The sequence below is a fragment of the Globicephala melas genome, chromosome 10, assembly GCF_963455315.2.
Source record: "Globicephala melas chromosome 10, mGloMel1.2, whole genome shotgun sequence".
NCBI lineage: Eukaryota > Metazoa > Chordata > Mammalia > Artiodactyla > Delphinidae > Globicephala > Globicephala melas.
In genome coordinates this window covers 57,885,707-57,912,683 of record NC_083323.1, presented here as the reverse complement: position 1 = coordinate 57,912,683, position 26,977 = coordinate 57,885,707, and the positions used below count along the sequence as shown (strand labels likewise).

The following is a 26,977-nucleotide window of genomic DNA, read 5'->3' as shown; positions in this document are numbered from 1 at the left end:
CTCAACTGAAACATTTTCTCCTCACTGAAGCCTTCTCTGACTCCCTCAGAAAATCTATATCCTCCTCTCTACTTATGTAGCCCCTTGAGTACCTCTCCTTTAAATTCTTTTGAATTGTATTGCAATTATTTGCTTACTTGTCAGACTCACCCACTGTGAGCTTTTTGGTGTGGTGAACAGAGTCTTAATTTACTGAGGTTGTGCATGTAAAACACTTAGCACAGTAGATTCCATAAAAATGCTAATTTTCTTTATTATTCTTTGTCGTTTTCATATTTCCAGTGTATAGCACATGGTAGAAACTTAATGACTCTGTTAAATGAGTGGGTGTGGGATTGAATGGTTATGGTGGTTTGTATAATCATGTCCCAATTGTGGCATCTAGGGATGTTTAAAATTTTATTTTTTTCCTTTCCATTTCTTTATTCTTTAAAATATTCAGTAAAGGTGTTTTTATAACTATTTTTTGTTTTGTTTTGTTTTTTCCCTGAGAACGTTGAAATTGTGGTATCTTTCAATCAGAGGAGTTAACTTGAGGATTTCTTTTTCCTAGGCGTGAGCTTCAACATTTCGGGGTGAAAATCAGCATAATTGAACCAGGCTACTTCAGAACAGGAATGTCAGATTTGCAGAAGTCCTCAGAGGCAGCGAAACAAGTCTGGAAAGAAGTCCCTGTGCATATTAAGGAGTCCTATGGACAGAAGTTTTTTGATACCTGTGAGCTTTTCTTTTGACGGTATAATGGATAACCTTGCATGAGAAGGACAAAGAGGGTTGGTGGAGAATGATTGGTAGATCTTCTGAGAAAAAAGCTCCTTAAACAAAGCCTTCCCAGGACAAGAGGGGTTCAGGAAGGTCCCAGTGCCTTCATGGTTGGCTTGGTGATGGCTGTTGTGGCTGAGGAAGAGGCCATATAGGCAGCCTAGGGCCAGGGCCTGCCCTGCCTTGTCACCTGTGAGCCTGGCCACCTGCGCACCAGGGAGATATTACATGGTTAGAGGCATGGAGCCTCTGGGTCTTGGGAGGGGGTGCCCTCCACAGTTTGTCAGGACTGGTGTGGGGGCCTGCTTAACTAAAGTTCAGCCTTCAATATTATCTACCCTTTGGGTAACAGCCAAGCCACAAACTCCACGTTTTATTGTGAGGGGAGGGAGGGTATATATAGGTGGGGAGAGGTAAGTGAGTTAGGACCGGATTTGCAGGGCCCTATTGGCCATTCGCAGAGGCTAGACCTCATGTGCAGGCCCTGGAGCCTGGTAGGAGTGAGATGGTTTAATTTCGTGTAAGAATGCCATTCTGATAATCTGGAGGAGGAGGCAGTTTTGGGGGAACAGGGAAGGCCGTCCTCTAAGTAGAATTAAGTCATGCGCACTGTGTGGGTCTGCGCCTTCCTGGGGGGAAGGGATGCTTTTTCTTCACACAGAGCAGTCAGCAGCTTGCCAAGGGCAAAGGGAGCAGCTCTCTTTTCCCTTTCACAAAAAGGCCCCGTGGTGGGTAGCAGTAGTCCTGTGCTTGGCTTTGGGTGATATTGCGGTACAGAGAAAAGAAGGGGGATGTGCAGACAGAAGAGTCCCGACCTACAACCCTGTCTTCTAGGTGCATCAGGCGTAAGAGGGTCACCATCAACAAAGGGGAGAGAAATTGGAACAAGGAAAAGCTAGCTGACAGCAAACTTCCTCAGCCTCTCAGAACTCAAGCTAGAGAACTACAGTTCCTAACATGTCAGGGGCACAGCCATTGTTCTAAGCTCCTCTCCACCTAAAGTTTTAAACTATTAGGGAATTCGTTTCCCCTTGCGAGTACATGTAGTTTGGCAATAGAAATCAAAGGAAAATAGAATTTACTAAGAAGTGACAATATGTAAAAGGAGAGATATATGTATTTCATGATTTAAGGAGTTGAAATTGTTCATATACTTGTCCATGGATCAGAATAATCTAGATCAGTGCTGTCCAACAGATATATGAGAGCCACATATGTAATCTTAAATTTTCTAGTAGCTACTTTCTAAAAAAGGAAAAGAAACAGGTTAAACAAATTTTAATAATACATTTTATTTAAGACCGATATATCCAAAATACTATCATTTCAACATTTATTATCAATATAAAAGCTATTAATAAGATATTTTATATTCTTTTTCCTATTAGTCTTTGAAAATTGGTGTGTATTTTACACTTATAGCACATCTCAACTTGCATGCTAAATTTTCCTAGGAGGTACTTCTTCTGTATTTGGATTAATACAATTTATGGTTACCAGCAGCATTATTCATAAGAGCCCCAGAGTGGAAACAGTTCAGATGTCCATCGACTGTTGAATGGGTAAACAAAATGTGGTATAGCCCCACAATGGAATATTACTTGGCAATTAAAAGAAATGAAGTACTGATCCATGCTATGACAGGATGAACCTTGAGAACATTTTGCCCCTGAGAGAAGCCAGTCACAAAAGACCACAATGTATGATTCTATTTACATGAAGTGTCCAGAAAAGGCAAGCCATAGAGACAGAAAGTAGATTGGTTTTTGCCTAGGGCTGGGTGGGTTGGCAGGAAATGGGAGTGATTGCTAATGGGTATGGCGTTTCTTTTTGGGATGATGAAAATGTCCTAAACTTAGATTGTGGTGATGGTTGCACAACTCTGGATATACTAAAAGTCATTGATTTGTATACTTTAAATGGATGGTTTTTATGAATGTGAATTATCTCAATAAAGATGTTAAAAAATTTCCAGTTGAAAAAGTAGATTCACATACCTACATTGTTCCAAACATACTTAAAAGTTTTCCAATAACAGAATTGAGTTTTAAAATTAAAATCAATTAAATTGGGGGGTGGGGAGGGGAAAAAAAATCAATTAAATTAAAAAATTCAGTTTTCAGGGAATTCCCTGGCAGTCCAGTGGTTAGGACTTGGCGCTTTCACTGCTGGGGCCCGGCTTCAGTCGCTGGTCGAAGAACTAAGATACCGCAAGCTGTGCTGCGCAGCAACACCTCCCACCCCCCCAAAATTCAGTTTTCAGTCATGCTAGCTGTATTTTAAGTGCTCATTAGCTGCATGTGGCTAGTGGCTGTTATATTGTGAAGCACAGGTCTGATTGGCCTAATCCTTGTGGCAATTAAATGTAATTAGACTTCTGTGACTGCATGCAACAGGATCTTAAAAATATAAGCAATAAGATTGCTGACCACCATTTTTCTTTTTGTATACAGATCACGATCTCCTGAAACAAGGGATGTTGAGTTGTAGCACAAACCTGAACCTGGTTACTGACTGTATGGAACATGCCCTGACATCTGTTCATCCCCGCACTCGATACTCAGCTGGCTGGGATGCTAAATTTTTCTTCATCCCTCTATCTTATTTACCTACATCACTGGCAGACTACATATTGACTAGATCTTGGCCCAAACCAGCCCAGGCAGTCTAAAGAAAACGGGTTGGTGGCTCTTGAAATGAAGAAGACAAAAATCTGAAATTGATTGTTAGTGTCCCAATAATCTTTATGTGTCATCTATACTTTTTGTAACAATAAACTTTCTTGCCTAAACTCATTTATCTGGCACCATCAGAGAACCAATAGGTTTTTATTCCAGATATCCAAAGCTTACACCTTTAGGTGATAAATCTTTACCATTTTAACCATCTTTTGATGATAGTATTTCCAAAATGCATCAATCTTCCTTGCCCTATTAAACAGAGTAGACCAGAAACAATTTAGCTTGTTTTGATGTTATTTTTTAATGTAAATGAATAGCTGTTCTGTGCTGTGCTAAACTATTGCTCAAGGACTATTGAGAAATGTGGATCTGTTCATCCTTAACTTGAAATGGGTCTATACTTTGGTACTTCTAGTAAATGTTTAATTTTGTTTTCTCCTCCCTATTTGCCAGCTGTTTTGGGATATATTTCTTCCTTATTTAAAAAGAAATGATTTTTATTTTTATTTATTTATTTTTTTTGCGGTACGCGGGCCTCTCACTGTTGTGGCCTCTCCCGTTGCGGAGCACAGGCTCCGGACGCGCAGGCCCAGTGGCCATGGCTCACGGGCCCAGCCGCTCCGCGGCATGCGGGATCCTCCCGGACCAGGGCACGAACCCGTGTCCCCTGCATCGGCAGGCAGACTCTGAACTGCTGCGCCACCAGGGAAGCCCATGATTTTTAACTTTTAAATCAAAATAATATACACATACATAGTTAAAAATTCAGTTAATACTCAAAAGCTTAAAAATGAAAGCACAACAAACAGTTCGCCACCTTCATTGCTGTTCCTCAGAGGTGAATGCTTTTGACTTTTAGCTATTTTTTCTGGTATTTACTGCTATATTTCTGAATAATATACTTCATACTGTTTTTCTTGATTTATTAATTTTAGATATTCTCAATTAACTTCCTGTTACGGTAAATGAGAATTTAGCTTTTTACACCACTTTCCTGACCATTTCCTTTATCCCATATTTCTAATATAATTTTTATCACATTTCAGTTAAATTAATAGTGTTTGCATTATTAGCATGTGATTTTTTTTGTTTTTCTTGGAGTTAATTATTACCTTTTTTTTTCTTTTTTTTTTTTTGAGCCATGCTGAGGCTTGTGGGATCTCAGTTCCCTGACCAGGGATTGAACCCAGGCCATGGCAGTGAAAGCCTGGAATCCTAACCACCAGAGAACTCCCTACCTTGCTTTTTTATTTGCATAATTTTTTATTCACTTTAATTTTTTCACCTGTTTTCTCTGATTTCAGAATACTTTCAATAGTATTCTTTAGATAGTTAAATGGATCATAGAATTATCCATTCCATTTCAACTGATCCAATACAGGATCACACTTTGATTTAATTTTCATGTCCCTGTACTCTGATTTATAATAGTTTCTTAATGTTTTTTTAAAACTTTTTATTTTATATTGGAGTATAGCCAATTAACAATGTTATGATAGTTTCAGGTGCACAACAAAGCGACTCAGCCATACGTATACATGTATCCATTCTCCCCCAAACTCCCCTCCCATTCAGGCTGCTACATAATATTGAGCAGAGTTCCCTGTGCCATACAGTAGGTCCTCGTTGGTTATCCATTTTAAATATAGCAGTGTTTACATATTGATCCCAAACTCCCTAACTATCCCTTCCCCCAACCCTTCCCCCCGGTTTCCTTTGCTGTGCAAAAGCTTGTAAATTTGATTAGGTCCCATTTATTTATTTCTGCTTTTATTTCTATCGCCTGGGAGACTTACCTAAGAAAACGTTGCTATGATTGATGTCAGAGAATGTTTTGCCTATGTTCTCTTCTAGGAGTTGTATGGTATCATTTATAGTCTTTTTTTTAAAATTACTTCAAAATTTATTTTTATTTTTGGCTGCACTGGGTCTTCTTTGTTGCACGTGGGCTTTCTCTAGTTGCAGCGAGTGGGGGCTACTCTTCGTTGCAGTGTGCAGTCTTGTCATTGCAGTGGCTCCTAGGTGCCATTGCAGAGCACGAGCTCTAGGCGTATGGGCTTCAGTAGTTGCAGCATGTGGGCTCAGTTGTTGTGGCTCGCGGACTCTAGAGCGCAGGCTCAGTAGTTGTGGCTCATGGGCCTAGCTGCTCTGCAGCATGTGAGATCTTCCTGGACCAGGGTTCAAACCTGTCTCCCCTGCGTTGGCAAGTGGATTTTTAACCACTGTGCCACCAGGGAAGTCCCTATAGTCTTATATTTAAGTCTTGAAGCTATTTTGAGTTTGTTTTTGTGTATGGTGTGAGGGAGTGTTCTAACTTCATTGATTTACACGCAGCTGTCCAACTTTCCCATCACTACTTGCTGAAGAGACTGTCTTTTCTCCATTGTATATTTTTGCTACCTTGTCGGAGAATAATTGACCATAGGTGTGTGGGTTTATTTCTGGGCTCTCTATTTTGTTCCATTGATCCATATGTCTGTTTTTGTGCCAATACCATGCTATTTTGATTACTGTAGCTTTGTAGTATTGTCTGAAGTCTGGGAGGGTTATGCCTCCAGCTTTGTTCTTTTTTTTTATATATAAATTTATTTATTTTATTTTTTGGCTGCGTTGGGTCTTCATTGCTGCATGCGGGCTTTCTCTAATTGTGGCGAGTGGGGGCTACTCTTTGTTGCAGTGCACGGGCTTTTCATAGCGGTGGTTTCTCTTGTTGCGGAGCACAGGCTCTAGGTGCGTGGGCTTCAGTAGTTGTGGCTCGCAGGCTCTAGAGTGCAGGCTCACTAGTTGTGGTGCACGGGATTAGTTGCTCCGTGGCATGTGGGATCTTCCCGGACCAGGGCTTGAACCCATGTCCCCTGTGTTGGCACGTGGATTCTTAACTACTGCACCACCAGGGAAGCCCCACTCAGGCACTTCTTTTTATCTAAAGTCCATATGTTATCAAGAAAATAGACATTGGAGATCATCTGAAGCATAGTGTCACCATCAAAGTTTTGGTGACAAACTTCCAATAGGCCTGACCCAGATATCTTGGAAAAGCTGTCTCATCAGATGTCATCTGCTTCAATTCCAGGAAATCTTTACTTTTAGGTCACCAGATGATGTACAGGTCCAGTCAGTGTTTGGTGCTTTCTTTCTTTCTTTTTTTAAAATAAATTTTTACTGGAGTATAGTTGCTTTACAATGTTGTGTTAGTTTCTGCTATATAGCAAAGTGAATCAGCTGTACGTATACATACATCCCCTCTTTTTTGGATTTCCTTCCCATTTAGGTCACCACAGATCACTGAGTAGAGTTCCTTGTGCTATACAGTAGGTTCTCATTAGTCGGTGCTTTCTTTAAGTGTGTCACATGAATCCAAGAGTCTTTTCCTTGGGGTTCAGTGGCACAAGGGTTGGTTAGCAGTACCTGATAGGGGCCTCTCCAACAAGGTTGAAGAGAGTTCTTCTGGAGATGTCTTTTGCTATAGATGAAATCTACATTTTGCAACTTGTGATGCTTAAGGTCTTCATCCTCCTGAGAGTCCACTGTGAAAAGACTCCTCTAACAAAACATGGCCATTTTTTTTTTTTTTTTTTTTTTTGCGGTACGCGGGCCTCTCACTGTTGTGGCCTCTCCCGTTGTGGAGCACAGGCTCCAGACGAGCAGGCTCAGCAGCCATGGCTCACGGGCCCAGCCGCTCCGCGGCATGTGGGATCTTCCCGGACCGGGGCACGAACCCGTGTCCCCTGCATCGGCAGGCGGACTCTCAACCACTGCGCCACCAGGGAAGCCCAACATGGCTATTTTTAATAGAAACAATTAGGCCTTTGCAATACTGGAGCTTCTCTCCTTTTATCAGTTGTGGGTCAAAAGAAGCAGGAGCCAAGTGTGTTTGGCATCCTGTACTATCTCAAAGGGTGAGACTTTATGAGTTCCGGAAGTGGTGGATCTGAAATAAGAAGGACCAGTGTCAATGCTTTTGGCTAAGGTATTTGGAGGGCCTCTACAAATTTTGCCAAATAAGTCTTAATAATGTTGTTGGTGCATTCAACTAAACCAGAGGATCGAGGGTGGTAAACACAGTAAAAGTGTTGTAAAACTGGCCAAAGAGTGCAAACTTGTCAAAGTACCTGGCCAGTAAAATAGGTTCCTCAATCACTATGAAGTTTGAGAAGAGTTCCCCAGGTAGGGGTAATCTTTTCCAAATGGAATTTAGCCACAGAAGCGACAGTAGCCTGCTTGCAAGGGAAGGCTTCAATGCAGTGTGAAAACATACAGATCATGACTAAAACATATTTATATCCATTAGACACAGGAAGTTGTAGGAAATCCATTTGCCTACAAATGTAGGAAAATCCATCAAAAGAAGTTGCAGTAGCACACCTAGCACAATATTTGCCATTGTCACCTTTTAAATAAGAACCAGCAGTGAACCACAAGAAGTCAGTGTTACCTAAAGGAACTTCCTTTAGATCATCACAAAGAGTGAGAAGGTGATCTGTCAGCATTAAGAAATTGTGAGAGGGACTTCCCTGGTGGCACAGTGGTTAAGAATCCACCTACCAATGCAGGGGACAAGGATTCAAGCCCTGGTCCGGGAAGATCCCACGTGCCGCGGAGTAACTAAGCCCGTGCGCCACAACTACTGATCCTGCGCTGTACAGCCCACATGCCGCAACTGCTGAAGCCCGCGTGCCTAAAGCCCATGCTCTGCAACAAGAGAAGCCACCGCAATGAGAAGCCTGCACACTGCAACGAAGAGTAGCCCCCGCTCGCTGCAACTAGAGAACACCCAGCAACGAAGACCCAAGGCAGCCAAAAATAAAATATAAGTAAATAGATAAATTAAAAAAAAAAAAGAAATTGTGAGGGACTTTGTTGGCAATGGAGGGGAGAAGAGTAGCAGGGTTAATGGGTGAAGGGGGATGAAAACATACAAACTTCCAATTCTAAAATACATAAGTCATGGGGATATAATACATAGCATGGCAACTATATTAATACTGTATTGCCTATTGAAATTTGCTAAGAGTAAATCTTTAAAGTTCTCATGACGAGAGAAAAATTCTGTAACTGTGTGGTGATGGATGTTAACTAGACTTATTGTGGTGATCATTTCACAATATATACAAATATGGAATCATTATGTATGTTGTACAACTGAAACTATTATAATGTTGTATGTCAATTATACCTCAATTTAAAAAAAAAGAATAATAAGTATAAATTGAGTTCTGCTGATATGTGGACATGGGGGTGTTTTTAATTCTTCCCTGAGAGTCATTAAATTTGTATAATTTTTATTGAAACAACAACAACAAAATGAGTAGCAGGGTTAAGATTACTACAACATAAAAGAATAATGTGAGGGGCGGTTAACAAAAAGACTTCATAAGAGTTGTGGTGGCTGACTGAGAAATGTTTTGTGTGGTGAGAGTTCAGGAGAGCTTCTACTGTATTAGGTACAAAAATGGTTAAAGGGGATCCCATAATGATTTTTCTGATAGTCTTAACCAAAAGGGCAGTGACTGTAGCGGCTCTAGGGCAAGGGGGTAGGGGGGAATCTCTGTGCCACAGGATTCAGTTTCTGGCTATAATACACTAATGGGTCAATGGTGGTCCAATGTTTTTGGGTGAGTACCCCAAGGGCATTTCCCTCCTTTTCAAATACAAAAAGGAAAAAAAAAATCTGATCATTGGTATGACTAAGGGCACTGGGTTCATCAAACTCCTTTAAGGACTTGAAAGCTATGTTGTCCATAAAATTGGGTCAGAGTTGTTATTGTTTAGTAAAACATACAGAGGTTTGACCATAAAAGAGAAATTTGGAATCCAATTTTGGCAATAGCCAACTAGCCAGAGAAAACCTCACTTAGTTTTGGGTTTGGGGAAATTTAGGACACCACAAAGTCTATCTGGATCTAGGTGTAGCCCTTGTTCTGATATCAGATGACCTCTTGCAGGGGTCTCCAAGCCCTGGGCTATGGACTGGTACCTGTCCGTGGCCTGTTAGGAACCGGGCTGCACAGCAGGAGGTGAGTGGTGGGCAAGCAGGGAAGCTTCCTCTGCTGCTCCGCATCGCCTCCCGTCACTTGTATCACTGCCTGAACCATCCCCTCCCCACCCCCTACCCCCCCACCCCATCCGTGGAAAAATTGCCTTCCATGAAACCAGTCCCTGGTGCCCAAAAGGTTGGGGACTGTTGCCCTATCAAACCAGGGTTTGGGCAAACAGAAAAATTTCTTTGATGACCTTATGGCTTTTTAAAGTTAAAAGCTTTAGCAAGTAGATACTTTCTTCCTGTGAGGAAGCTTGAGAAGGAGAGCAAAGAAATCAAATCCTCCACATATTGCAACAAAGTAGAACCTCTAGGGAGCTTTATATCATCCAGATCAGCTTTCAGGATTTGGAGGAAATAAGGACTCACAGTAAAACCCTAAGGCATTGCTGTCCAAGTGAATTGTTTTTCTTCCCAAATGAAGGAAAAAAGGTATTGGCTAGCTTCATCAACTGGAATACTGAAGAATGCACCACATAAATCATTTACAGAAAAGAAATTACTTTCGGTGGGAATGGATGCTAATAACATAACGTTAGGAACAACAGGGTGTCAAGGGATAACAATGTTGTTTATTGCTCGGAGGTCCTGGACAAATGTCCACCCGCGGCCCTTAGATTTTCTTACTGGTAAAATGGGAATGTTACAGGGGCCAGTACAAGGGATAATGAGGCCTTGAGCTGTGTAATCTTCTATTATGGGCTTTATGCTTTGAAGGGCTTTCTTTACTTACAGGGCATTGATTAATATTGGGAAGAGGTTTTGAGGGACCTATTTGAATTTTCATGGGAGATGCACTATAAATTTTGCCAGCATCATTTGGAGATTTTGTCCATAAGAAGGATGGTAGCTAATTCAATAGGGACAAACAATCAGTTTTTCCAGAACCAGCTCCATTAACATCAGAGATGGAACAAATAAAAGATGTCAAAGAGTCATTTAATTCACCTGGTGGTTTACTTTAATGACTACTGTCAAATTCTAGAATTATTTCCTCCTTTTGGGGGAAAGAAATTCTGGCTTAATACTCCTAAGAAGTCTCAGATATGGAAAGAATATTAGAATGAATAGGGGCAGAGTTACTAAGGGAAAAAGTACGTATCTCTCTCGAAGGGCCTAAACAAAGGCAATAGGTTAAGAGGCAGGAACCTCTTAACCTATTCATTGGAGATCTTCACTATTTGAACTGTTTTAGCTCTCTGAGGCAGGGGCTGCTTTATAGTAGTGGGGCTGAGCACCAAGAGTGTGGCTCCAGTGTCAGTTAGACCTGGAAAAAATTCATCCCCAATCTGGAGAAATGTTTCTCAAAGTTGATTAGGAGGGAGGATTGGGAAGAGTCCCAACTACAGTTCCTTGGAGCCCCAACATTAAGAGTTGGGAGGAAGTTGGAAAGGCTGGTTAGACGGCTGAAGGCACCTAAAGTGCTTAAATTTGGAGCAATCTCTTTCCCAGTGTCCTGGATCTTTGCAATAATAGCAGAAACTAGGAGGGTGTTGGTTTCATTTAGGAGCCTTCATTTTCCAGAATTGTATATTAAGAATTTTGGTGACCTTCCTTAGAGATGACTCATCTAGAGAGTGTAAGGGAGCTGGTTTGCCAGATTAACTAAATCTGGAGTGGAGATAGTTTCTGATTCCATCCTGGTCCTTTTTACTAAAAGGGAAATCTCCCGGTTCATCCCATTAATAAACATAGAGTTAAAAGCTAGCTGGGTATTATCAACATCTGAAGGAAGACCAGAATTTTCTTCAAAAACAATCTGAAGTTGATTACAATAGTTATGAACAGGTTCATCAGATTTTTGTGTGCAAGCCTGAATTTGGTTCCGATCAACAGGCTTTGGAAAATCCCTAGGAATTTCTTGATGAAGTCGCCTTGTGATTGCCTGAGCCTGACCATATAAGAAACAGGCTGGTCTCCTAGTTGTAATTCTAGAGAACTTACAGGACTTTCCCAGTTAGCGATTTTCATCTAATGGTGGGCCTGGCCTTCACCGACAAGCATATGAACTAGTTGATGTAAGTCAGAGAAACCAAGCTGATATGGCTGAATGACTATATTATATTCCTCAGCAAATCTGTGAGGATTTTCAGTTACTTTGGGAAAATCTTTGACTATGGTTTACAGTTCAACTTTAGTTCAGGGAATATAAGAAATTAATGGTTTACCCTCTGGATCCTCAGAAGGCTTAATTTAATTAATCATTTGGCTGCGTCAGGTCTTAGTTGTGGCATGCAGGATCTTCGTTGTGGTATGCGGGATCTTTCATTGCAGCTCGCAGGCTCTTCCTTGTGGCGCACGGGCTTCTCTCTAGCTGTTGTCGTGCGGGCTGCAGAGCACGCGGGCTCCAGATCGCATGGGCTCAGTAGTTGCGGCATGCAGGCTCTCTAGTTGTGGCGCATGAGCTCTAGAGCACACGGGCTCAGTGGTCGAGGCACGCGGGCTTAGTTGCCCTGCAGCATGTGGGATCTTAGTTCCCCGACCAGGGATCGAACCCACATCCCCTGCATTGGAAGGTGGATTCTTAACCACTGGACCACCAGGGAGGTCCCAGAAGGCTTAATTTTAAAGGGACAAGTTCTGACAAATTCAGAGGAAAAGGGAGTGGGGAGAGTTTCAGAGAAAAGGGGAAGTTTGGCAAGAGAATTAGTATGGGAGATTTGAGGGTATAGAGGAGGCATAGGCAACATAGAAGGGCAGGAGGCATAGGCAACATAGAAGGGAAGGAGGAAGATGGTGCCAGAGGCAGAGTCTGAGACAAAGAAGCCAAAGAAGAGCCTTAGCCTTCAGGAGTCATTTTATCTTTCTCTAATCATTTGTTTGCCTCCATAAATCTTAAAATCTTATTTTGCAGAGAGGTAGCTTTAGACACACACACACACACACACACACACACACACACAAAAGGGAATACTACTCAGCTGTAAAAAGGAATGAAATTTTGCCATTTGCAACAACATGGATGGACTTGGAGGGTATTATGCTAAGTGAAATAAGACAGAGAAAGACAAATACTGTATGATATCACTTATATGTGGATCTAAAAAATAAAACTAGTAAATATAACAGAAAGGAAACAGACTCACAGATATAGAGAACAAACTAGTGGTTACCGTGGGGGGGGAGGGGCAGAATAGGGGTAGTGATGAGGAGGTACAAACTACTGTGTATTGATATAAAATAAATAAACTACAAGAATATATTGTACAGGGACTTCCCTAGTGGTCCGGTGGTAAAGAATTTGCCTTCCAATGCAGGGGATGTGGGTACGATCCTTGGTCGGGGAACTAAGATCTCACATGTCATGGGGCAACTAAGTCCGCGTGCCACAACTACTGAGCCCACGCACCTCAACTAGAGAGCCTGCGTGCCACAAACTACAGAGCCCACACACTCTGGAGCCCATGCGCCACAACTAGAGAGAGAAAACCCGCATGCAGCAACAAAAAGATCCCGCGTGCCGTGACGAAGATCCCACATGCCGCAATGAAGACCTGATGTAGCCAAAATAAAAATTAAAAAAAATAATAAAATAAAGAATATATTGTACAACACAGGGAATATAGCCAATATTTTATAATAACTATAAATGGAATATAACCTTTAAAAATTGTGAATCACTATGCTGTGCTTCTGCAACTTATATAATATTGTATATCAACTATATCTCAATAAAAAAAGAAATTAAAAAAAAATTGTCTGCCTTGAAAGGGCCAAAGTAAGGTGATCATCAGTTCTAGACTCAGACTGTGCGGTCACTAAGGGCCATGGAACACACACACACACACACACACACACACACACACACACACACACACACACACACACACACACACACACACACACACACACACACACACACACACACCAGGAAGGACACCCTTCCCCCCGTGATGTTCCTCCAACACCCTCTACTAGCCTCTATTGACAGTACTTAATTTAAGAAACTTCTTGAGGGACTTCCCTGGTGGTCCAGTGGTTAGGACTCCATGCTTCCACTGCAGGGGGCCCGGGTTTGATCCCTCGTCGGGGAACTAGATCCCGCATGCATGCTGCAACTAAGAGTCTGCATGCTGCAACTAAGAAGTCCACATGCCACAACTAAGAGTCCTCATGCTGTAATGAAGATCCCATGTGCCACAACTAAGACACAGCACAATGCTGGAGAGGATGTGGAGAAAAGGGAACCCTCTTGCACTGTTGTTCGGAATGTAAATTGATACAGCCACTATGGAGAACAGTATGGAAGTTCCTTAAAAAACTAAAAATAGAACTACCATATGACCCAGAAATCCCACTACTGGGCATATACCTGGAGAAAACCATAATTCAAAAAGAGACATGTACCACAATATTCATTGCAGCACTATTTACAATAGCCAGGACATGGAAGCAACCTAAATGTCCATCGACAGATGAATGGATTAAGAAGATGTGGCACATACATACAATGGAATATTACTCAGCCATAAAAAGAAACAAAACTGAGTTATTTGTAGTGAGGTGGATGGACCTAGAGTCTGTCATACAGAGTGAAGTAGAAAAACAAATACCGTATGCTAACGCATATATATGAAATCTAGAAAACTGGTACTGATGAACCTAGTGGCATGACAGGAATAAAGACGCAGACATAGAGAATGGACTTGAGGACATGGTGGGTGAGGAATGGTAAGCTGGGACAAAGTAAGAGAGTGGCATGGACATATATACACTACCAAATATAAAATAGAGAGCTAGTGGGAAGCAGCTGCACAGCATAGGGAGATCAGCTTGGTGCTTTGTGACCACCTAGAGGGGTGGGATAGGGAGGGTGGGAGGGAGGCTCAAGAGGGAGGGGATAAGGGGGTATATGCATACATATAGCTGATTCACTTTGTTATACAGCAGAAACTAACAACATTATAAAACAATTATACTCTAATAAAGATGTAAAAAAAAAAGGACCTGGCGCACCTAAATAAATAAACATTAAAAAAAAAAAAAAAAGGAACTGCTTGAACAGTCCAGTCCATTGTCACAGAGCAGGTTCTGAAGAATGAATTTGGAGTTAAGAACAATAAATTGATAATTGGCACAGATGGTCAATTGTTCCAATACCAGTTAGTGAAAATCCATTCTTTTCTACTTAATTTAAAACATCATCCCTTGTGGTACATATATACAATGGAATATTACTCAGCCATAAAAGGGAACGAAATTGGGTCATTTGTAGAGACATGGATGGACCTAGAGACTGTCATACAGAGTGGAGTAAGTCAGAAAGAGAAAAACAAATATCATATATTAACGCATATATGTGGAATCTGAAAAAATTGGTATAGATGATCTTATTTACAAAGCAGAAAATAGAGGCACAGATGTGGAGAACAAACATATGGATACCAAGGGGGAAAGGGGGAGGTGGGATGAATTGGGAGATTGGGATTGACATACATACACTATTGATACTATGTATAAAATAGATAACTAATGAGAACCTACTGTATAACACAGGGAACTCTACTCAATGCTCTGTGGTGACCTAAAAGGGAAGGAAATCCAAAAAAGAGGGGATATATGTATACGTACTGCTGATTCACTTTGCTGTACAGTAGAAACTAACACAATATTGGAAAGCAACTATACTCCAATAAAAATGTTTAAAAAAATAAAATAAAATAAAACACCATCCTTATACTTTCATATATTCATGATTCTGTTTGGGGATTCTGTATTCTACAAAACTATTTGTAAGTCTCTGTGTTAAGACCACACAGTTTTATCACTATGGCAAAACAAGTTTTGACACTTGGTAAGGCAAGTTTCCCCTCATTATTCTTTTTCAAATATTTTTACGATATTCCCAAGCATTTTTCTTCCAGGTGTACTTCATTACCAATTTGTCAAATCCAATTGGTTTACATTAAATTCATTTGTTAACTTGGATAGATTTACAATATCAGCCTTCCTGTCTAGGTGCTTAAGAAAAATATAATTCCTTAAAAATATATTTAATGTGTGGTAAACTGGTGCAGCCACTGTGGAAAACAGCATGGCTCAAAAAATTAAACAAAATCACCATATGATCCAGCAATTCCACTTCTAGGTATACACCCAAAAGAATTGAAAGCCAGGACTCAAACAGCTGTTTGGACACTCATGTTCATAGCAGCATTACTCACGATAGCCAAAAGGTAGAAACAACCTAAATATCCACAGATGGATGAATGGATAAACAAATGTGGTATATACATACAATGGAATATCGTTCAGTCTCAAAAAGGGATGCAACTCTGATATACGCTATAACGTGGACGAACCTCAAAGACACTGTGCTAAGTGAAATGAGCCAGTCACAAAAGGAGAAAGATCGTATGACACCACCTATATGAGGTACCTAAAATACGCAAATTCATAGAGACAGAAAGTAGAATAGTGGTTACCAGGGCCTGGAGGAGGGGGAAATGGAAAGTTTGTGTTTAATGGGTACAGAGTTTCAGGTGGGGAAAATGAAAAAGTTCTGGAGACGGATGGTGGTGATGGTTGCACAACAACGTGAATGTACTTAATGCTCACTTAAAATGATTTAAATGGTAAACTTTATGTTATATATGTTTTACTACAATAAAAATAAATAAAAATAAAATGTGTGCCTTTTATTTACTTTATTAATTATGAAATGATATACAGGGAATTCGAAAATATAGAAAAACATGAAAAAAGTTATCCATAATTCTATCAATTAGAGATAACCATGATTAAATTTTGATGTGTTTCCTTCTAGTTTTTAAATAATGTTTGTATATACATCTTTGAGATTATACTGAACATGCAGCTTTGTATCCTGCCTTTTTAATTTAACCGAAACTTTTCTCTTATGCTATTAAACTTCTTCAAAATGTCATTAATAATGGTTATGTAGTAGCACATCTTTCAGCAGCAAAGTTTGTTTAAGGATTCCTATATTATGAAACATTTAGTTAATTTCTAACTTTTCAGTATTGTAAATTTTGCTGCTACAAATGTCTTTGTGTGAGAGTTTTTCTGCATTTGTTTTTTTTCCTTAGTGTAGGTGCCAAGAAGTGGAATTGCTAATTCAAAGGATATAAATTTTTGAAGACCCTTGACAAATTTGAAAATTATTCTCTACAAGTATTGTAGTTATCTTTACCCTCAGCAGTGTTTGAACATGTTCATTTTCCCCAAACTTACCAGTATTTAGAATTTGTCTTTCTAAAAAGTTTGTGTTTGTTACTACAGAAAATGAAAAATGTTATTTCTGTATTTAAATTCACATTTCTTTGCTCACTAGTGAGGCAGAACATTTCATTTCTTTGTTATTTCTTGTTCATGATTTTTGTGTTCAGTTATTTTCTTATTGATATATATGAGCTTTTTATGTATTTTCTAAATTAAAGATAAGTTTTTAGAGCCCTTCATATTCTTGCAATACATCACCCTGTCCCTTTGCTTTCTCCACCGCCCACCCCCACCCCAGGATTAGCCTAAACCCAACAATATGATGTTATGTACTCCACTCTGTCCCCAGTTCCTTTGACCCTACCAACTGTTAGGAGGGAAAAATTCTCCCCTCTTCTCCCTTAGTTCTTTTGACTGGTTGAATAATTTAAATGACATAAGACGGATTAACAGAAGACAAAAAATTAAATTACGTATATACGAGGAATCCAGGCAAACATAGGAGATTCCAAAGACAGGCAAAATAAGGTGTATACGTCATTCAGGAGTAAGGAGAAGCGGGTAGGGGTCTGGGACTTCAAAGGGAAGGAAGGCAACTCACAGGAAGATGAAAAAGAGCAAATGTTTGGTAAACAAATATTTGCTATGCCGTGGAGAGACAATAGGACAGAGAGGACTTTGGTCTCCAGGCCCTGCAGGGTTCCCCCTACCATACCTAGTCCACATTCTTTGTGGGTATCTCTGGTGATAGTGCTTTCCCTGGGCCAGGCCCTGTATCCAAATTCTGTAGGCAGTTAAGGAGGAGGTAAAAAGAAGGACTTCCCGAGTCTTCTGTTTCTTAAATATAATTAGCCTAAAATAATCCTCATGCCAAAAAGACACATATCGGGGTGACAGATTTTGCTCCCCTAGACAATGAAGCAAACCCTTAAATATGGGTAAACCAATGGCTGCTTCTCTGCTCTTACATCCCTACTGCTGAGCACTACAGTTAACCAATTCCACAGCTTTTGTGAAGGTTGGTGCCACTACATGGTCACTAATCAATTTCCCCTCATGCTCCCCAACCTCTAGTCTCCCTTCACCTCCCTCAATTGCATTTATCCACTCATATTTCCTTTTCTCTCAGGAGATGACCTTGCCTTTTACTTATATGAGAAATTAGAGACCTCAGGTTAATCTCTTTCAGTGCCCTGCCCCATTCCACTCCGCCAATTTATCCACATCCCAGTTAATCCTTATGATTTTGCCCATAGTACAAAGAACAGATTTTCCTTTCTTCCAACTCAGGCTATGGATCCTATTTCCTTTCACTCTTTGCAATCACCTTGCCCCATCAACTATTTCCACTCTCATTGATTTTTTTGCTAAATCTTTATTCTCACCCTTGATCCACCACCCCCTCTTCCTCTACTCTCAGCCTTCTAATCTTTCACTTCTCCACCCTCCCTCCCCACCTCAGGTCTTTATTATATAAATTGATTTAAGTTTTTTCCCCCAGTAATCCTTGTCTTATTCCACTCATCTTTCAGGAAGGGTCCTCCTCTTCCCATTTTCTAGAACTATTTATACATTGTTGTATAATAAACTGGATTGATATTTCTGGAAAATATGCATCAAAGCTAAAAACAAAACAAAACAAAAAACTATCCATACCCTTTGAATCAGCAATTTCTGTAAATAGGAAGAGTACCTTAAGGAAACCATCAGAAACAATCCAAATGGACAGCAATAAGGAATTTACCAAAGCCCATTCAAACATCACCTTCATTCATTGATTTATGCAACAATTATTTATTGAGCCACTATATGTCTGACTTTATACAGATGTAGAGAATACAGTGATAAAATAGATATGGTCCATGCCCTAAGGAGTTCACAGTCTTGTATAGAGGAAAACACTAGAGAAATAATTAGCCCTTCCTCTTCCCCTGGAGGGGCTGCATATTCAGAGGTGAGGAGACCACAGCAACCGGCACATTCAGGATCAAGGAGATGGCCACCAGTGGGATGGAGGCTGAGGAGATGGCACCTTGCCACCAAGGAGGCAGTGGGCATGGCCAGAACCAGTGGGGTGAGGTCCAAAAGGCTAAGGAAGTGGCTGGTGGGTCAGTATATTGGTTAGGGGCAGGAGAAAGATAGGAAGTTGTATAAATACACAGATTGACGATAATGGAAGCCATAATTCTCGCTATTGGAGAAATAATTTATAAATAGGAAAAGGGAGAAGGCAACAATCAACCCTGTACTGTTGGACTGGAATTGGAGGTATTGGTACAAAGGCCACCAAAAGAAGACCAGGCTCCTTGAAGAAATGGCTGAATCCAGGGCTGAGGCAGGGAAAGTGCAAGATGAACCTGGAATATCTTGTTTTGCTAGAAAGTAAGAAAATATTCAAAGAATGATAAAGATATTCAGAGAATGATAAAGATATGTTTTTAAAAGGGGAGAGGGGGAGGCAACTTGGCTCCCACTGGCTAAATCTAGACTATTTGAGCATCAAAATAAACAATGATGGTAACAAATTATAACCCATTGAATAAAATAGGAATCCATGAGTTGATATAGATTAAATAAATAAATAGCTCTTCCTTACTGTAGAATACCAATTAATAAATGTAGAAGAATGATGGAGTTAGAAAATCACCATTTTGCAAGCATCACAGAAATAATTGATTCAAGCAAGAATTGTGAATGGATGCTAAAGCCAGTGGGTGAAAATTTGATGAGAATTAAGGTATTTACATAATCTCAAAGTGTTTCCCAGAAAGTACTTATGAATTACAAAGGGAAAATAGTAAATTTTTTTTACATCTTTATTGGAGTATAATTGCTTTACAATGGTGTGTTAGTTTCTGCTTTATAACAAAGTGAATCAGTTATACATATACATATGTTCCCATATCTCTTGCGTCTCCCTCCCTCCCACCCTCCCTATCCCACCCTTCTAGGTTGTCACAAAGCACCGAGCTGATCTCCCTGTGCTATGCGGCTGCTTCCCACTAGCTTTCTATTTTACGTTTGGTAGTGTATATATGTCCATGTTCATCAGTGATATTGGCCTGTAGTTTTCTTTCTTTGTGACATCTTTGGTTTTGGTATCTGGGTGATGGTGGCCACATAGAATGAGTTTGGAAGTGTTCCTCCCTCTGCTATATTTTGGAAGAGTTTGGGAAGGATAGGTGTTAGCTCTTCTCCAAATGTTTGATAGAATTCGCCTGTGAAGCCATCTGGTCCTGGGCTTTCCGTGTGTTGGAAGATTTTTTTTTGGCTGCGTTGGGTCTTCGCTGCTGCTCGCGGGCTTCCTCTAGTTGCGGCGAGTGGGGGCTACTCTTACTTGTGGTGCATGGGCTCTCATTGTGGTGGCTTCTCTTGTGGAGAACGGACTCTGGGTGTGTGGGCTTCATTAGTTGTGGCACGTGGGCTCAGTAGTTGTGGCTCATGGGCTCTAGAGCACAGGCTCAGTAGTTGTGGTGCATGTGCTTAGTTGCTCCCCGGCATGTGGGATCTTCCCGGACCAGGGCTTGACCCCGTGTCCCCTGCATTGGGGGGTGGATTCTTAACCACTCTGCCACCAAAGAAGTTCTTGTTGCAAGATTTTTAATCACAGCTTCAATTTCAGTGCTTGTGATTGGTCTGTTCATATTTTCTATTTCTTCCTGGTTCAGTCTCAGAAGGTTGTGCTGTTCTAAGAATTTGTCCATTTCTTCCAGGTTGTCCATTTTATCGGCATATAGTTGCTTGTAGAAATCTCTCATGATCCTCTTCTCCCTTTTTTTCTTGATGAGTCTGGCTAATGATTTGTCAGTTTTGTTTATCTTCTCAAAGAACCAGCTTTTAGTTTTATTGATCTTTGCTATTGTTTCCTTCATTTCTTTTTCATTTATTTCTGACCTGATCTCTATGATTTCTTTCCTTCTGCTAACTTTGGGGTTTTTTGTTGTTGTTCTTCTTCTTTCTCTAATTGCTTTAGGTGTAAGGTTAGGTTGTTTATTTGAGATGTTTCTTGTTTCTTGAGGTAGGATTGTATTGCTCTAAACTTCCCTCTTAAAACTGCTTTTGCTGCATCCCATAGGTTTTGGGTCATCGTGTTTTCATCGTCATTTGTTTCTAGGTATTTTTTATTTCCCCTTTGATTTCGTCAGTGATCTCTTGGTTATTTAGTAGCATATTGTTTAGCGTCCATGTGTTTGTATTTTTTACAGTTTTTTTTTTCCTGTAATTGATATCTAGTCTCATAGCGTTGTGGTAGGAAAAGACACTTGATATGATTTCAATGTTCTTAAAATTACCAAGGCTTAAAAAAAAAAAAATTACCAAGGCTTGATTTGTGACCCAAGATATGCTCTATCCTGGAGAATGTTTCATGAGAACTTGAGAAGAAAGTGTATTCTGTTGTTTTTGGATGGAATGCCCTGTGAATATCAATTAAGTCTATCTTGTCTAATGTGTCATTTAAAGCTCGTGTTTCCATATTAATTTTCATTTTGGATGATCTGTCCATTGGTGAAAGTGGGGTGTTAAATCCCCTACTATTATTTTGTTACTGTCAATTTCCCCTTTTACGGCTGTTAGCATTTGTCTTATGTATTGAGATGCTCCTATGTTGGGTGCATAAATATTTACAATTGTTATATCTTCTTCTTGGATCGATCCCTTGATCATTATGTAGTGTCCTTCTTTGTCTCTTGTAATAGTCTTTATTTTAAAGTCTATTTTGTCTGATATGAGAATTGCTACTTCAGTTTCTTTGATTTCTATTTGGATGGAATATCTTTTTCCATCCCCTCACTTTCAGTCTGTATGTGTCCCTAGGTTTGAAGTGGGTCTCTTGTAGACAGCATATATACGGGTCTTGTTTTTGTATCCATTCAGCCAGTTTATGTCTTTTGGTTGGAGCATTTAATCCATTTACATTTAAGGTGATTATCGATATGTATGTTCCTATTACCATTTTCTTAATTGTTTTGGATTTGTTTTTTTAGGTCTTTTCCTTCTCTAGTTTCCTGCCTAGAGAAGTTCCTTTAACATTTGCTGTAAAGCTGGTTTGGTGGTGCTGAGTTCTCTTAACTTTTGCTTGTCTGTAAACGTTTTAATTTCTCCGTTGAATCTGAATGAAATCTTTGCTGGGTAGAGTAATCTTCGTTGTAGGTTTTTCCCTTTCATCACTTTAAATTTGTCCTGCCACTCCCTTCTGGCTTGCAGAGTTTCTGCTGAAAGATCAGCTGTTAACCTTATGAAGATTCCCTTGTGTGTTATTTGTTGCTTTTCCCTCGCTGCTTTTAATATTTTTTCTCTGTATTTAATTTTTGATACTTTGATTAATATGTGTCTTAGCATGTTTCTCCTTGGATTTATCCTGTATGGGACTCTCTGCACTTCCTGGACTTGGTTGACTATTTCCTTTCCCATGTTAGGGAAGTTTTCAACTATAATCTCTTCAAATATTTTCTAAGACCCTTTCTTTTTCTTTTCTTCTTCTGGGACCCCTATTATTCAACTGGTGAGTTTAATGTTGTCCCAGAGGTCTCTGAGACTGTTCTCAATTCTTTTCATTCTTTATTCTGCTCTGCAGTAGTTATTTCCACTATTTTATCTTCCAGGTCACTTATCCATTCTTTTGCCTCAGTTATTCTGCTATTGATTCCTTCTAGATAATTTTAAATTTCATTTATTGTGTTGTTCATCATTGTTTATTTGCTCTTTAGTTCTTCTAGGTCCTTGTTAAACGTTTCTTGTATTTTCTCCATTCTATTTCCAAGCTTTTGGATCATCTTTACTATCATTACTCTGAATTCTTTTTCAGGTAGACTCCCTATTTCCTCTTCATTTGTTAGGTCTGGTGGGCTTTAACCTTGCTCCTTCATCTGCTGCATATTTCTCTGTCTTCTCATTTTGTTTAACTTACTGTGTTTGGGGTCTCTGGCCGCTGAGGGACCACAGATCATAGCGAGAAAGCAGCACCACTACTATACTGCATTCACCCAGTTGCAGCTGCCGCAGCTGGAGAACATTTTCCACAGCCATTAGTACCCTGACATGTTCTTGCAGTCTGAATCATTTTTTTGACTTAACCCCTGGCACTAGCACCAGGCTGAGCATGCTTTTACAAATGACATGGTTCTTTTTCTGTTTATGTAACCTCTCAAGTAAAATCTCCTCTTGCTGAGCTCAGCCCAGGACTCATCCAGCTGGTCCAGCAGCACTGGGCACTGACAATGTCCTTATGTAACTGTACAATGACACTTCTTCTCGCTCACTTTCCTTATTTGTATTTTCAAGGCAGACTCTACACAAATGCTTACCTCTACTTTCTATGGCAGCCATGGTTTGCAGTAATTCACCTGAGTCAGTTGACTCTATTATGAATTCTGCTCGTACTGCATTAACTTGTTCTGCAGACCTGACCAACTCCCTTATCTCAGACAGTTGGCTAATCTTACTAGCCTTTGGCCTGCTGGTGGTAGGCTTGTTCATTTAAGGTCAATGCACTCAATTTGTAGCTATAATCCGAAAATCCTAAATGACTAAAGCTAATAGCTACATTGTTCCAGTTTTAGGAGATTTCACAGAGCATAATCCCTCCCACACCTTGCACCAAATGACCAAATTTCAATATGTGAGCTTTTCTTCTGAGGTTTAATATCTTGGATCTGGAAAGGACCTGGATTGGAAAGAATAGATGGCCTTATTCTCAAGGCAGCAGGTGCTTCTTTCTAATTCTTCAAAGTGTTGGCAAAGGCAAGGGTTAATTGACTGCTCTAATCTTTGTCAATATCATGTATTTATCAGGGTTTTGTAATAAGAATAAATTCTTTCCTTTTAAAGTCTGGTTCCCAATTAGATGGATGAGAAATATATCACTTTACACTCTTTCCACTAAAGTAAACTGTGTCTGTATTTGGCCTCCTTTTGAATAACTTAGACAGTCTTTACCTTGATAATTGCCGTAACTATGTTCAGAGCTTGAAGTCCCAGGATCTGTTCTAAATCATCACTCAATTTTTGTTACTAACCATTGTTTTTCCTAGGTCATACCACTAAGGATAGTTGTGTGAATTGAAGTTGAAAGATCCTGGTCAATTGATCTCCAAACATAATTTAATACTGTTGAATGGAACATTAAGGGCCATTGTTACGGATTAGTGCTTCTTGATTTTTTTATTTGTCTATGAATTAGCTGGAGATCTTGTTAAAATGTGGATTCTGGGGCTTCCCTGGTGGCGCAGTGGTTGAGAGTCCGCCTGCCGATGCAGGTGACACGGGTTCGTGCCCTAGTCCAGGAAAATCCCACATGCCGCGGAGCGGCTGGGCCCGTGGGCCATGGCCGCTGAGCCTGCGCGTACGGAGCCTGTGCTCCGCAACGGGAGAGGCCACAACAGTGAGAGGCCCGTGTACCGCAAAAAAAAAAAAAAAAAAAAAAAAGTGGATTCTGATTCAGTAAATTTGAGGGGGGTGCTGAGTTTCTGCATTTAAAAGTAAATTCCCAGGTAATGCCAGTGATGCTGGTCTATAGAACATATTTTATTTTGTCTTATTTTATTTATTTATTTGTTTTTTATCTTTTATTTTTTGGCCATGCTGGGTGGCATGTGGGATCTTAGTTCCCCGACCAGGGATCGAAACTGCATTCTCTGGATTGGAAGCATGGAGTCTTAACCACTGGACTGACGGGGAAGTCCCTACAGAGCATATTTTAAATAGCAAGGTTCTAGACAGTGTGATAAGTGGCTTCTCCTGACTTTTCACCGTGCTCAGAGTAGGTGTCATGAACACTTTCACAAGCAGGTTCCCAGAAAAACTGGACAGCTACATGTACAAGAATGAAATTAGAACATCCTCTAACACCATACAGAAAATAAACTCAAAAATGTATTAAACACCTAAATGTAAATCAGATACTATAAAACTCCTAGAGGAAAACACAGGCAGAACACTCTTTGACATAAATCACAGCAATATCTTTTTGGATCCATCTCCTAGAGTAATGGAAATAAAAACAAAAATAAATGGGATCTAATTAAACTTAAAAGCTTTTGCAGAGCAAAGGAAACCATAAACAAAACAAAAAGACAACCTACAGAAATGGGAGAAATATTTGCAAACAACCAACAAGGGATTGATCTCCAAAATATACCAATAGCTCATACAGCTCAATGTTAAAAAATCAGACAACTCAATCAAAAAATGGGCAGAAGATCTAAATAGACATTTCTCCAAGGAAGACATACAGATGGGAATTCCCTGGTGGCCCAGTGGTTAGGACTCCATGCTTCCACTGCAGACAGCACAAGTTCTCTACCTGGTTGGGGAACTAAGATCCCGCATACCACGTGGTGCGGCCAAAAAAAAAAAAAAAGACATACAGATGGCCAAAAGGCACCTGAAAAGATGCTCCACATTGCTCATTATAGAGAAATGCAAATCAAAACTATAATGCTAAAATGAGGTATCACCTCACACCAGTCAGAATGGCCATCATTAAAAAGTCTACAAATAATAAATGCTAGAGAGGGTGTGGAGAAAAAGGAACCTTCCTCTACAGTTGGTGGGTTGTAAATTGCTACAGCCACTATGGAGAACAGTACGGCAGTTTCTTAAAAAACTAAAAATAGAGCTACCATATGATCCTGCAATCTAACTCCTGGGCATATACCCAGAGAAAGCCATAATTTGAAATGGTACATGCACCCCAAAGTTCATTGCAGCACTATTTGCAGTAGCCAAGACATGGAAGCAACCTAAATGTCCACTGACAGATGAATGGATAAAGATGTGGTATATATATGTACAATGGAATATTAGTCAAAAAAAGAATGAAATAATGCCATTTGCAGCAACATGGATGGACCTACAGATTATCATACTAAGTGAAGTAAATATCATATGATGTTACTTATAAGTGGAATCTTAAAAAAATGATACAAATGAACTTACATACAAAACAGAAATAGGCCCAGAGACATAGAAAACAAATTCATGGTACCAAAGGAGGAAGGCGGGGGGAGGGATAAATTAGGAGTTTGGGATTAACATATACACACTACTACACATAAAATAGAGAACTAACAAGGACTAACTGCATAGCACAGGGAATCATACTATTTTGTAATAGCCTATAAGGGAAAAGAATCTGAAAAAGAATATATACATACACACATATATATACATATATGTATAACTAAATTATTTTGCTGTACACCTGAAACTAACACAACATTGTAAATCAATTATATTTCAATAAAAACAGCAACAACAAAAGCAGGTTCCCAGAACCTGTTTGTGCATCTGTTGTGACATTTGAGATTGAATGGTAAGAAAAACAGTACACAGTGGCAGCTTTAGCATATTAATTTATGTGTGCTTCCTCCTGAAAATCCACTAAAATGATAGTAAATATCTTTTTAAATAAGGCAATAAAACCACAAGAAATAGAGAAGACTCACAGCATCACAGTTTTAGGAGAGAGAAAGCAAATGGAAAGTGGTAAATGACTTAGCAGAATTGAAAATGTTGAATAACAAGCCAGCAACGGAGGACCTAAGAAGCAACTCAGTTTAGCTGAAGAACTCCCAAAGGCTTAAGAATTGAAGCACTAGATATCTCTGGAATTAGGGGTAGAGAAGGGATGGAGAAAAGGATTGTTTGAAAGCCTATTTAAGAAACAGACCATTGGATCCCCTCCCAAATATGTACAGCAACTGTTCTTCTCACACCTGGGAAGAGGGGGTGTAGATACAACAATATGAAGATACAGCAAAAGGTATCTAGATGAGAATGGGGTTGGGCATTTGGCAGAGTTGAGGGCATGGATATTGTACTGAAAATGGGATGGAGTGAAATGTACATAAGGAGCACTGAAACCCTGGGCCCAGCATTCTTCCTACATTTAGCAACCAAAATGGTGGCAGCCAGAGATACTCTCTCCAGGTGGGAGACTGGAGGAGCTTCTCTAGGGAATTTGACAAATCCAAGAGAAAAAAAAAAAAACCAAAACAACAACAGCCTAGGACACTGGTATCAGGTATCCACTGAAATAGTCCAGTCAGAGCAAAATAGCAAAGATAATAATTGACAAGCACTACCAATTTGCAGTTCTTTAGTTCCCCACTCTTAAATGTGAGCAAATAGCTAAGGATCAACAGACTTTAGAAGGAAACATCAAATATGAAAGGTAGAGACCAACATGAGCTGACAGAATAAAGTCACCTGAAGGAAGCAGAAAATGCAAATGGAAAAATATACATAAAGCATTCTCAATATCTTCAGAGAGATAAGAGAAAATACTACATACATGAAGCAAGAAGAGGAT

The 26,977-nt window shown here is 39.9% G+C and overlaps 1 protein-coding gene across 4 annotated transcripts in view; it reads left to right on the top strand.

The window, feature by feature from the left end:
* HSD17B6 (hydroxysteroid 17-beta dehydrogenase 6) overlaps positions 1-8,987 on the top strand; it is a 36,095-nt gene extending 27,108 nt beyond the window's left edge. Inside the window, exons 4-5 of one of the 4 annotated variants that reach the window (XM_030866581.3) lie at positions 554-717; positions 3,216-8,987. In XM_030866581.3, the coding sequence (XP_030722441.1) occupies positions 554-717; positions 3,216-3,433 (382 nt within the window). In that variant the 3' untranslated portion in view covers positions 3,434-8,987. Of the gene's footprint in view, positions 1-553; positions 2,733-3,215 lie in introns of those variants that run through there. The other 3 variants (XM_060305712.1, XM_060305711.1, XM_060305714.1) reach the window with 3 other exon arrangements.
* The last annotated feature ends 17,990 nt before the right edge of the window (positions 8,988-26,977 follow it).